General features: G+C 39.6%; 1 protein-coding gene across 3 annotated transcripts; it reads right to left on the bottom strand.

Annotated features, from left to right (window-relative positions):
• Positions 1 to 2,483: 2,483 nt before the first annotated feature.
• On the bottom strand, positions 2,484 to 13,474 carry si:dkey-1j5.4 (leucine-rich repeat-containing protein 15). 3 transcript variants are annotated; one of them, XM_047388388.1, is made up of 8 exons: positions 13,085 to 13,474; positions 11,172 to 11,227; positions 8,135 to 8,323; positions 7,825 to 8,009; positions 7,487 to 7,743; positions 4,451 to 4,571; positions 4,136 to 4,271; positions 2,484 to 4,052 (listed from the first exon to the last, which is right to left on the bottom strand). In XM_047388388.1, the coding sequence occupies exons 3-8, from the start codon at positions 8,316 to 8,318 to the stop codon at positions 3,862 to 3,864; spliced, it is 1,074 nt and encodes a 357-aa protein (XP_047244344.1). In that variant the 5' UTR covers positions 8,319 to 8,323; positions 11,172 to 11,227; positions 13,085 to 13,474; the 3' UTR covers positions 2,484 to 3,861. The 3 variants fall into 3 exon arrangements, with proteins under 3 accessions (XP_047244344.1, XP_047244343.1, XP_047244342.1); XM_047388387.1 differs by lacking the exon at positions 11,172 to 11,227; XM_047388386.1 differs by lacking the exons at positions 11,172 to 11,227; positions 13,085 to 13,474 and adding an exon at positions 10,537 to 10,811.

Consider the following 13,474-nt stretch of genomic DNA (forward strand, 5'->3'; position numbering starts at 1 on the left):
ACCAAGAATATTTTTCATCTGCCACCACTGAGGGGGAATGAAACTGGACCACATGCCCCACTGCTAATAAATACAAAAATTAAGCCTCTATGAGGCAGGGTTCACCACTCCCATCAAAGACTAGTGCAGAGACTTACCAATTATTTGTGAAAAAATCTGCATCATCTCAGTGTCTCACTCACAAAGCTAATAGCTCTGAATACTTTCCACATCTGATATCATCAAGGAGGATGTGGTATTTGTTCCAACTTTTTATAAAGTTAAGTTCCCATTTTCCTCATGTCTTCTCCTGTATCAGAATCAATATCTTTTAGGAAACAATACATACTGTATTTCAAACTCCTGCCTCAAATTAGTTGACTAAAACATTTCATGGAATGAATTTTTGTTCTTTTCTTATGTGGGAAGTTAAGTAGGTTTTACAACAACCAATTAAAAAACACATCCAAAACAATAGAAAGGCATGAAGAAAAGAAGCGGGCAATCATCCGACTGCTGTATTATTTCCAGGAGCCAGCAACAGAACAATAAGCTACAAGTCAGAACAAAGCCTAACCGTCACGTTTGTTCTTAGGCAGTCTCTCATAATTGCAGGTTTAATGCAGGTGGAAATTATCTCCTCCGCTGGTGTGAGAGGCTGGCATTTTCATGTCAAAAGACATTGCGTACAGGGAGTTCAGCTCTCAATTATGTGAAGCGCAGAGCACTATACCAACCTTATCTCAGAACAACTGGCCTCCTTTCCTATCTGTATCTTTCCTTTTTCTTCTTTAGGCTGGTATCATAATGTCTGCATGCTCTGCCTCTTTTCCTCCCATTGATGGAGCCTGAACAATGTCTGATAGTGTCAGTGATTAAGAGGATTGCAAGAACAAAAGAAATAGCAGTACACAGAGAGAACCAGTGGAAAGAGTTACTATAGCAGCAGAACCTGCAGGACATTCCAGTTTGGCTCGGACTGGTCATTACTGTGTAAATAAAACACCATGTCATTTCTTGTTTTAATATGTTAATGCATTTTGCATTGAAATGACATCTGTACTATAGTATTACCCTAATCATGTTTAACCTTTTCACCTTTTTCAGATTTTTACACTGGTAAATCACAAACTTAATTGTATTTTATTGGATGTAATATTGTTGTATTGTCATTTAATATTTTAAAGTGGAAGGAAGATGATAAATTGGCTTTCAAACTTGTTTATACATAGAACTGAGTAGTGAAGATCTGTGTCTGTATTTAGTCCCCTGAGTTAATACAGTTAATACATACGCATTTTGCCTTTGGGGAATGTCTCCAGCAGCTTTGAACACCTACACACTGAATGTTTTGCCATTCTCTTGCTACAGATTATCAATGGTATTAAGGTCTCTACTTTGACTGGGCCATTCTAACTCATGAGTATGTTTTGATGGAATCTTTTTGATAGTATCTCTGGTAGCTGTCATATTGGAAGGGGAACTCGCCCCAGTCCCAAGGTTTTCTGCAGCCTCTAACTGGTTTTCTTCTATTATTATCCGGTGTTTAGCTCCATTTATTTTCAAATAAACTCTTCTCAGCTTTTCTGTCCCTACTGGAAAAAAGCATCCCCACGGCATAATGCGGCCACCATCATCATTTATCATGGTAGGGATGATGTGTTCAGCGTGACATGCAGTTAGCCCCTGCCACAAAGAGTCTTTTGCATGTAAGAAAAAAAGTAACATTTGCTCATAACTTCTTCCACATACATTCATGACTTGTGGTGAAGTGTGAACTGGACTTTGTGTTGCAGTTGCAATGTGAGAAAATGTTCAAAGTTAAGAATGCTGCAATTCTTAACTTTGAACATTTTCTCACATTGCAACTGCCAAAAATGTTGCAAGGTGCTAGATTTTGTGGGTTTAATGTATCCATGTATTGTTTTGTTTTTTAAGCTTGTAAAGAATTCACATTAATACCATATTTTAGGTTACCGTGTTATAGTCCATGAGAAACAAGAGCTGTGTGAGTCCAGTGAAAGCCTTGTATGAGATCCTGTGGACAAGAAACATGATGCTGCCACCACTGTTTCATGATGGGGGTGGTGTGTTCAGGTTACATTATAGAGTTAGTTTTCCACCAGTGTTCTGCATATCACCTTCCTTCATATTCCTGCTGAAGAAGATTGATTGAACAGAGCTCTGTGAGATGTTCAAAGCATGGAATATTGTTTTATAAACTAACCTGCTCTAAAGTTCTCCACAACTTTCTCCATGACCTGTCTTCTGTGTTTCTTGGTCTTTATAATGCTGGTTGTTCACTAATGTTCTCTAACATACCTCTGAGGCCTCTTTACGAGGTACGTGATTTCAGAAGGCCACTGGTTGAACTGTGTTATTTTGGGGTATCAAAGTAAAGTCGTTTGAAGACAAATGTATGCCGAGCTTTTTAGATTTTTAGTAATAAAAAATGGCATAAATCCAGGCAGATAGGCAGATAGGCAGGAGCAGGAGCAGACCCGTGAATTCAAAAGATTTAATCACAGAAATAAAAACTTATAGTTTGACATGAAATGGCAGGATATAGCATGGACATGAACATGAGCAACTTGGCATTAGTATAGCAGTCTTGGACAGGTGTGGTATGGTAAACAGGATACTCCAGCAAGGAGTAAACAGAACATAGGTGTACATGTAGAGCATGGCACAGGTGAAAGCAGTGAGACTGATTACATGAAGCAGGTGGGCTGAATGAAGCTGATTGGAGAGAGTAAAATCAAAACATGACTGGATTTATACAGAAATACAAGGACACAATGTAACCTAAGGAAGTGTCTCACAGATAAAGCAGAACTCAATTGCACCAAGAACAAAATACAAGAATGAGTAAGAAACTAAAACTAAGGAATAAACTAATAAAGTCCCACCTGGGTAATAAAGAAAACCATGAGCAAGATTTAAAAAAAACTCAAAAACCTTCAAATCATGACAAAAGAAATTAAAAACATTGAATCGTTTTCTTTCCGCTTCACAATTATGAGCTACTTTGGTCTGTTTCACAAAATCCCAGTAGACTACATTAAAGGCTCGGGTTGTAATGTGACAAGTGAAAAAGTTCAGTCTGATTGACTTAACTTAATAATTGTATTTTTATGCTGTATTCACCTCCCTTTTCACTCTAAATCATGGTTTAATTTGCAAATAAATCCCATTGTCAACATATTTGCTTGGTGTCCCTTTTCCCTTTGTTTTTAATAAAAAAAAGAAACAGATTGAACAACCTTACATTAACTGTCTCCATTTTTATTTTAGTTTTATTTCCCTACAGCAAATAAGTAGGCTTACTTCCTTAACTTCCTGCTCCACATTTAAAAAATTTAAGGAAATCTTCTCAAACGTGATTAATGTAATCCTAGTGCATGTAATCCCTCACTTTCCATACTTGCATAGATTCTTTGGGAAATATGAGATTATGAGATTAATGTTCCGTCTCAGAGCTGAATTTAAGAGATTAGGAAACAGACTTGGTATTCATTGGTGGAGAGTGTCCTCACTTTGTCCAATTAAAACCTTATTTATTATTGGAAGCCAAGAGAATTTAATGCTATAAGAGAATGTGTCTGAAACATTCCCCAAGCAGAAGCTGCTGAAAAGCAATAAAACATACATGGGATCTGAAACAACGTATTATCTCAGAGGTTTTAGATGAGAATATAAATATAACAATCTAAGGGCACATACGAAACATAGAAAATACATTAGATAGGATCCTGGTATATACATTCCACACACCCTAGCTTAGTACAGGAAAGAAAACTAAGTAGTAAATTAGTTTTGATGAAATAATTTATATCTGTATCTCCTCGGATCAGAGCTGATGCTGGGGTCTGTTTATTGACGTTAAGCATTACACTGCAGCTTCCCTGGTTGAAGGCTGCTGAGGCTCTTGTTTTTCAGCTGCGGCGGGCTCACACATTTCAGGGCATCCCGTGGGGACATGGTAGCCTTGGTCTGTCCCATCCACCTCACCAAGGAGATAATATTACAGTCACACTGCCATGGGTTATTGTGCAGGTATAGATTCTTCAGCTCTGAGGTGAAGCAGAAAAGAGACCTGCTCACAACTTTAATCAGGGTGTCTGGAATGAATGAAAAGGAATTGGGGCCATCTAACCTGGCATATGGCTGAACATGTTTCCATCCACTGTCTTCAGGCGATTTCCACTGAGTCCAAGCTGGGAAAGATTGGGCATGTTGCTGAACACACCAGATGGCAGCTGCTCCAACTCGTTGTTCCTCAGGTAGAGTTCCTGGTTCAGTAAGAACCCAATTTAGTTTGCTTTACTTAATGAACTTTACAAAGAAAACCTAAAGTCAGTTCACTTTAACAACATGAATTGATCACATGACAAGACCCAGAGTACTGTATGTGGTCACTTTCTTTAGGTATTTTTCAGGCTTTGTATGTGAACCACAATGCCGTTGTTACCTGCAGGTTGGTAAGGCCATCCAAAGCTGACTGACTCAGTGTTGACAGGAGGTTGTTGTCCAGAACCAGCATCTCCAGCGATCGCAACGGCCGGAATGCTCCAGATGGGACAGTTTTCAGACTGAATTTGGGGAATCAAATTCACTAGTTATGTGCAGTATTAAACTGCTGCTTATAGCACTGTACAACCATGGAGTGCAGTTTATTAACACCCAACATACTGTTACTGCCCACTTCAACAGCCTACTACAAATTTAGAGAAATCAAAAGTTATGATAGTATATGAACATAAAATTAAGCATTTTAGTTTGATACCGTACAAGCAGTTCCTTGAAAACTAATTATTACACCTTGACCTTTTCCCCATCTTGTAACAATGTAGCCACCAACTTCATGTGTTAGACAAACACATATTAGAGAATTATTCTGTAGTGGAAGTCCAATAAAGATGCAATGAGATGAGTTACTGAAGGAGGATGTGTTTAAGCACAGTGCATTTGAATTCTTGACCCTCAAATTATTTCACATTTGTCATTTTATGGGATTTGATGAGATAAACAAACAGAAATGAGTATTACTGTGACATGGAAGTAAAATGATAATGGTTTTCAAAATATTTCTAATTAAAGTTTAAGTCTCTTTTGTATTTGTATTCAACAGCTCTGAGGTAAAACTTAGTGGAACCACCCTTCTCTGAAATCCTTCAGGGGCATGTCTCTACCAACACATCTGGAGACTTAATTGTTTTTTGTAATTTGCTTTGCAAAATATCTCAGATTCAGTCCAAATGGCTGGAGAGCATCTGTGAACATTTCCATACAAGTCTTCAATTGGATTTAGGTCTGAACTTTGATGTACCATTCTAGCTCATGAAAAGGCTTTGATCTAAAACATCTCATTGTAGTTCTAGCTCTATGCTCAGTGTCATTGTCCTGCTGGAAGTCAGATCTTTCGCAGCATCCAATATCAAAATACAGGGCAATGCTGGAGGCAACAGTTGCGTCCAGCATTGCCCTGTACCTATCTTTATCTGTCTTAAAATCATCTCTGACCAACTACCTTCCTTCCTTTCATGATGGGGACAGTGTGTTGAGGATGATCTGCACAGTCGGTCCTTGCTACACATAGTGCTTTTGCATGTAAGACAAAAAGTTAGATTTTGTTTGCACCTTATAAGGCACGAGCAGGATGGCCTGTAAGGGCCGTGCCTGCAAGGACCAGGATGGCCTGCAAGGGCCGTGCCTGCAAGGGCCTATTGTAAGTGTTGCTCCATTTATTATTATTCATCTGGGAAATGAACCGGCTTTTTGGAGGCCTTAACATATTCAAAAAGTCACCAAACTTCTCTGAAAATTGTCCCCCTAGTGAAATTTTCGTATTCTAATGGATTTGAAAATGGGCGTGGCCAAACGGCTCTACAGCGCCCCCTAAAGTGAGATAGGCCAACTGGTAAGTCCTAGAGAAATTTGAAATTCGGTACATAGCTAGATCTCCCCAAATCATGAAAAAAGGTCTCTTGGAGGTATGCCCTAAAACCAACAGGGTCAAAGAGTCATTTTTGGACGTTTTTCACTTTTCTTACATGTTGAACTTTAACGAACTACTCCTAGGGATTTTGAGCTACCGGCTTCATATTTGGTCAGTATGTAGTTAAAGCATTGGGGATTAAAAGTTATCAAAATTGTGAGTTTTTGAGCATGTTGAAGGGGCGGGACCAGGCCTCAAAGTTAGCCTTCTCGCCGCATATTTCGAACAGCAATAACTTTCACATAAATTGGATGAAATACACCAAACCAGGTATTATTGATACCTCTCAGGTCACCAACATTCCTATCTGGTCAAATAATGACATCATCAAAGCCACGCCCCCTGAGAACAGGAAGTCACTTTTTTCACTTAGAAAGGTGCCTCTCTAACCCTCTTGACCCAATCAACTTGAAACTGTGTCAGAAGACAGATAACTAGTGGGTCTAACTTCATTTGAAGCACAGAGACTTTTCATAAAAGGGCGTGGCCGTGGTGGCGCGGCGAAGTGTGACATCACGCCATGGTCATACGTTTGGCTTTAATTTCCACATACATCATCTGATCTGCACCAAATTCAATGTGATTGATCCTAGTCCAGTCCCCAACAGAGATCTGATGACATATTTGGTGGGCGTGGCCTAATTCGTCCACAGCACCTCCTAGAAAATTCATTCCAAAATAAATATGGTTGATCTTTGTCAGCCCCCAAACAGCTCTATTGGATTACATTGGAATTTGGATCAACAGCGCCCCCTAGGGCTCTTCAAGGGCTATATCTCCCTCATACATCATCGGATCCACTTGAAATGTGGCATACATGATCATGAGTTAATGATGGACATGTTGACACAGTCAATTGATGACATCACTTTAGCCCCGCCCACTAAGAAACAAATGAGTGCAGCTTCCATTAGGAATGTCCGATTTACTCCACACCGATTATGGTTGATCTTTGTCAGGCCGCAAACAGCTCTATTGGATTAAACTGAAATTTGGATCAACAGCGCCCCCTATGACATTTTAAGTGCTCTATCTCCCTCATACATCATCAGATCCATTTCAAATGTAGTATACATCATCATGGATCAATGCTGAACATGTTGGCACAAGCTATTCATGACGTTGTTTTAGCCCTGCCCACTAACAAACAAGTGAGTGCAGCTTCCATCTGGTAGGTCTGATTTACTCCAAATTTTGAATGCTTCTCGCCAGACCAATACTGTGCATGACCGAAGATCATTTGACCTGTTGCTCACAGTGCCACCTAGTGGCGACATGTTGAAGTGAAGCAGTGTCATCGTAGGTGGTGTGTAGGAGGCGATGCCAGACTCCCGCAGTCGTTCCAAAGGCCAAAGGCTTTCAATGTTGCTTGCAGCTTTAATTTTGTAATTGTAATGTGACATAATGTGAAAAACCGTGTAAAAATTGTGTTGCAAGGTGATGTATTGTGTGTTCATCATGCCCATGTATTTGATTTTTTTACACTTATATGCCATACATCATAGTGACCTGTTATTGTCCAAGTTGAGGAACAAGAGCTGTCTGAGTCCAGTGAAAGCCTTAGGAGAGATCCTTTGGATACGATTCAGAGAAAGGTCCAAAACTTTCAGGGCAATCAAAGGTTTGAAGACATTAGATGGAAGTGCTGTCAGGGCATTATAAGGTAGGTCAAGATCCGAGAGGTTCCTCATGCCAGCAAACATCTCAGGTTTGAGAATGCCAATCTGGTTCTGGCCCAGCATGAGAAAACGAAGGTTCAGGAGGTCCTACAGAAAAGGTTAAAACAGATTTTTGGTTAGATCACAGTGCAGAAAGGAGGAGCACACTGTCTTTTTCTTTCTTCTTACCTGAAACCCCCGTGGAGGGAGGACTGTGATGTGGTTGCCATAAAGATTGAGTAGCATCAGTTGTTTTGCACCAGAAAATGCTTTGGGGTGGATGGATTTGATTGTATTTTGCTCCAGGTTGATGCTCTCAATCTTGGGAACTGATTTTAATGAATTTGCCTTTAGTTCTGTGATGCCATTCTCACCTTTTTTGCAACAATGGGAAAACAATATTATTCTTACAAATAATAAATTACTTAAATTTCAGATAAACTCAAGCACATCTTAGACATATTCAAAAGGACAACCTGGTCACCCAAAAGGTATTTACCCAGTTTGAGGATCCAAGCGTCAGAAGGAAGATTGGAGGGAAAGGTACGAAGGCCCTTTTTGTGACAGTTGACTTCAGACTTTTCTGGGCCAGATTTCCTTGAGCATTTGCAGACACCAGGGCAGTTTGCCACCGCCTGCACCATACTAAGAATAACCAACATCAACTGTGTCAAGGGCAGCATCTTCACTAAAGAATGAAATATAAACACATCAACAAGAAAGTAATATGAGTCTCTTTGAGTACATTAGACACAAACAAAAGTATAGTGCTCCAATCAGGTATTTTAGCTTTATGTGACCTAGAGAGCATTCTATATTTCTACAGCACATTTTAAAAAGCAGTTTCTTTTCCGGGCTGTTCTCCTTACAGCTGGTTTTAATGCTCACAGAGAGGTTCTTAGGCTTTTTGAGTTAATACTGACTGAAATATACAATCACAGACAGGAAATACTGTAAAGAATCTCTTGAGATTCAGATGTATTGTCTATTGCTAGATACCAATCAATAATGACCAGCGTTTGAGTACAGTTGGACACAAAGGCATCAGAGGGTAATCAGCCTTAATGGCTTCTACCTTATGCCACGGCAGGAGGGAACATAGACAGGCGTATGGTATTTACTGGAACAACATAAAGACAGCAAAATAACACAATGATAACACCTTTAGCACAATATCATCACTTGAAGAAAAAATGGTGGTACCTTTATAATGTGGGGATGTTTTATTTCAGCAAGAAAAGAGAAGCTGGGAAGATGGATGGAACTAAATACAGAGCGGCACTGGAGTGAAATCTGCTGAAGGCTGGAAAAGAGGTTGACCTCCAGTCTCCCTTCACACTAATGTGAACTTGAGAACATCCTATTCTTAATCCATAGGTTGTATGATGTCAGCCCACTCTGTGCATCTATAACAGTGCAACTCTTCTGGTAAGTCTTTCCACTAGGTTTAGGAGTGTGTTTGTGGGCATGTTTGACCATTCTTCTAGGCGTAGGAGGAGGAGGATCTGTGAAGTCAGACATTGATGTTGGACAAGACCTCACAGCCTCCATACCTAAAGAGGTTCTATTGGGTTAAGTTCAGGACTCTGTTCAGAACAATCAAGTTCTTTCACATCAAACTCGCTCATCCATGTCTTAGTGGACCTTGCTGTGTCTACTGATAAACAATCATGTTGAAACAGGAAGGGACTATCCCCAAACTGTCTCACACAATTCGGAGCATAAAATAGCATAAAATATCTTAATATGCTGAAGCATTATGAGTTCCTATCTTGAGCTAAGGGGCCAGTTCCAAACCCTGAGAAAAGAGGCAAAGCATAATCATTTCTGTAGCAAACTTACCACAATTCAGGCAAGTGCAGCTCTCTGAAGCCAGTCTTGTACATTAGACTGCCAGATGGAGAAGCCTGATTTGTCACACCAGATAACACCGCTATGCTGTTCCAGAATTTAGTGGTGGCGTACACTCTCTAGGCACTCTTCTTGAGCTAATCTCATAGCCACTAGATGTTTGGAGGTCTGTAGCCACTGACTCTGCAGAAAGTGGGTCACTTCTCTGCAATGTGCCCTTCAGCATTCTCTGAACCCCTTTTTTATTTTGCATTACCTACTATGTGCTGGATTCTATACACCTGTCTCCATGGAAGTGACTGGAACAACTGAATTCGATGATTCAAAAGGGGTGAAGCAATACTTTACAGCATATGTTGTTTATTCTCTATGATTAGAAAATAGAAAAGAAATATTCTTCTTTGTTTAGCATATTCATGTGTCAAAATGGCCCAGTCAAAAGTCCAGACTAAAGTAATGAAAACCATGTATCACCTCTCGCTTCATAGTTATGCATTACTTTGTCTTGGTTTATCTTATAGTATAAATGCAAGTACTGTACTTAAAAACATCCTCCTTCAGTGTCTCGTCTTGTTGCAACCTCCTTTATCACGTGTAGAAACGTTTAACGGGATTTCAAAAGCGTACAGAGCCAAATATTAAAAAAAGGTAGCATATGTTTAAAAAGCCATCCAACCTCATAACTGGTAAAGAAATCTGCTCACATTTGGAAACAATTAACCTCAGGAAGAACATTTTAAAAGCTTTCATCTATGCGATGATTACAGTGGAGTTGCACTGATATTTGCCAAAACATAAAACAAAGAGGAAAATCAGTGTGTATAGGGAGGAAAAAAACATTATATAAATGTCAAACGGGTAAAGATGTTCAACAAACTGTATGAAAACCCCTTCCAGGGACATTTTTAAACAAATAAAACACTAATTTCAGAGAAACATTTATACATGGCTATTATTTCAGGTCAGCCTGCACATTTGAGAGCTCATCATAAAGGAAAACATAAACAAACTCTGAGTCGAAGTGTTGTCCTCCTCCTGGGAACTGCTTACCTGCAATGACTGCCATTCTACTTTAAAAACAGCACAGATGTCTGTCCTCTTTGTTATCACAAGTACAACTTCCTGAAATGCTTCCTTAGAGCCGTTTTAAAACCAGCAGCTGACAGTCTAAAAAAAAGTTAGCCCAGCGGTTTGTGGTATTCAAACTCTAAAGTTCCCAACGACACTCCGTTCAGGCCCAGAATTCACAGCATCCTTAGCCGTCTCAGTATTCTGAATGGAGAAGATGAAAATCTGCAGCATGTCAGCTGACCTCCTTCCCCCCCACCCGTTACTTGCCACAACGGTAGTGTGGGAACACAGACTGAGCAGACAGTGAAAGCAAGGTGAGAAACTGCCGGAGTCGCAGGTTCTGTAAAGTCACAGAGTGCAGAGAAATGTGGCATCCACAGATTATGGCACTGATCCATGTTAAACACACGGTTCTACAGTATGTGTGCTGATGGGGGGCTCTGGTTTTCACTCCTTTGCAGCAACAGTGAGCTTTCAAAGTAGAAACGTTTTTATCACAATGAGTACTTTTTGATCTGGCCTGAAGAATTAGCTCAGTAATTTAGGAAAAACATACAAATTTAATGCAGCACACTCTTTTAGAGACGCATCCATAATAAGTACGCTACCCTTACCTTTCTGGTGGTTGATCCACTATGTCTGGTAAGAAGTTTCCTCCATAGGCTTTTTACTAAGTAAAAGGGGAAAGCAAACATGGTCTTGAGGCCTTTCTTCCAATTTTATTCCTTAAGCCCTACTTAAGAAATTAAACCCTTGTTTGTTGAAACAGAGAATGAACCAAAGGTTACAGGAATAATTTCACTTTGGGTGCGAGTTCAACGTACACCTGATGAAACCATATGCTAGGCTTCATCTGATTCTAGATGCTGGCCAGGAACAGCACAACAAGTAGTCATGGGTGGACATGTCTCCATATGTGTGATAATAAAAAAAGACTAAAAAGAAGAAATTCAGCTAAAGCGAAAGGCAGTTACTGTTAAAAAAATGCAGCTTGTTACACATGAGCCACTAAAACAAACTGCTTCACTGTAGCTATGCAGAGGTTTCACGCACAATCAAGAACACCAAGAATAAGTTGGATAGACTCGAAAGTAAGAGGAAATGTGTGGTACTGACCTAAATTGGTTCAGATCTTACTTGATAGTCCTGAACAACTTTGTGTCATTAGACAGTTAAAAATCTGAGTGAACCGAGATAACATGTAGAGTTCCTCAGGGCTATGAGGATGGACATTTTTACTCAATATCTTTAGACTACTCCTAGCTCATAATATATCACAGAATCTATTTTTACACATATGCTAATGAAACTTATTTCGGTTACCACATGACCACAGTCCCTTACAGTCACTGAGTGAATGTGTCCAAAATTTGCCCAAGTGTAAAGGTTACCTTCCTCCTGCTTGTTAAGGAAAAGCCAGAAGATGTTGTTCTTGTCCCCAAATTTAAAAAGTCAAAGATCAACACTTGGTTAAACTCAGTGAGTCAAAAAACTTCAGAGCATGCAAAAAACCTTGGTGTGGCTCTGGAGTCAGACATAAATATTTGCTTGGAGTCTGTTACTAAATCAGCCTACTAATACTTTAAAGATATTGCCAGAATAAAGCCTTTCCAGAATACAGAAAAAAAACTGCCAAATGCCATTATTTCTAGTAGGTTAGATTATTGTAAAGGTGTCTTCACTGTTGTCTGTAAAACTAAATCAGACAGCTAATCCAAAATGCAGAGTCTCAGAGTCCTGACCAACACTAGCAAAATACATCATATCACACCAGTCCTTAAATCCCTGTTTGTAGAAAGAGAGAATTTTACATCTCTCGTTTTTGGTCTATAGGGCACTAAAAGGGATTAGGCCTAAATCCATTTTAGAGAATGGTCAGGTATGACCCATGTAGAACTCTCAGGGTAAACCTGCTAAATCAGTTTTTCAATGGCCAGAATAAAACAAGCAGAGGTGGTATTTACTTTCTGTGCTTCTCATCTTTGGAATAAACTCCCTGAAAACCAGAGAAAGGTGGAAACTGCTGGCTCCCTTAAATTGGGAATTAAAACATTACAGTTTACTGCAGCTTTCCCATAAAAAGATAAAAGATTTTATCTGACTGTTTATCGTGTTTTAGCTTTTTATTTGTTATAAATTAGCAGATTTTTTTTTGATGTGCTGTGTCCATTTTCCTATTATTAGTTAAATAATGTCAAGAGCGTACCCCACTTCTCGTCCAATTGACTGCTGGACAGACACCAAGGGATGTGAATGCTTTTGAAAGGCACTGTGTGTTGTCCTTGTATGTTCGAATTCCAAAACGCTACACTGTCATGATTCTAGAAATGGATCTGACCCACTTGCAGAAATACGCTCAGGAGAATATTACAGATTTTTAATTTTTTTTTAAGAGATTTATTTTCACAGGAATGAGTAGTGACGAGAGAACTAGGACCAGTAGATCACCAACTGCACAGAGAAGGGGAAACAGGCAAGTACTGAGCGATGGGATGACTAGAACAGTAAAGTAATATGAAACGCTTACTGGAGGAGATGATTGAACCGCCAGGAGGAAAGAGATGTGGAGCCTAAGAGCATGAGACCAGAGGAGACTGAAAAGGGTTATGTCCAAGATAAGTAGGTCTATAGATGCTTGAAGGAAGTTTCTGGGAAGTTGTGAGCTCATTGGAGGGTCAACAAGGTTCGCTTATGATTGTGGCCAGCTGATCGCAGAGCCAGGAAGCTGCCAGCTTGGAGTTTGTCTTGAAAAGGTAACTGGAGGCTTGAATCTTAGATCCAGAAGTCAGGAAACAAACTGAAAAACAGAGCCAGGGCTTGAAAGTAACCTGAGAAGGAGGAAAGGTTTGTCAAAGCTCTTAAAAAAAAAAAAAACACAAAAGCTCAATCACTAGAGACTGGCATGAGTCTGTTACCA

The sequence above is a fragment of the Girardinichthys multiradiatus genome, chromosome 15, assembly GCF_021462225.1.
Source record: "Girardinichthys multiradiatus isolate DD_20200921_A chromosome 15, DD_fGirMul_XY1, whole genome shotgun sequence".
Classification (NCBI taxonomy): domain Eukaryota; kingdom Metazoa; phylum Chordata; class Actinopteri; order Cyprinodontiformes; family Goodeidae; genus Girardinichthys; species Girardinichthys multiradiatus.

Excerpts from the sequence above, each read along its gene's own strand:
- si:dkey-1j5.4 (XM_047388386.1), bottom strand. Across the intron at positions 8,010-8,134 it reads CGCTTGGATCCTCAAACTGG|GTGAGAATGGCATCACAGAA; the intron begins GTAAATACCTTT and ends GTTGCAAAAAAG. Across the intron at positions 4,272-4,450 it reads ATGGCCTTACCAACCTGCAG|GAACTCTACCTGAGGAACAA; the intron begins GTAACAACGGCA and ends TTACTGAACCAG.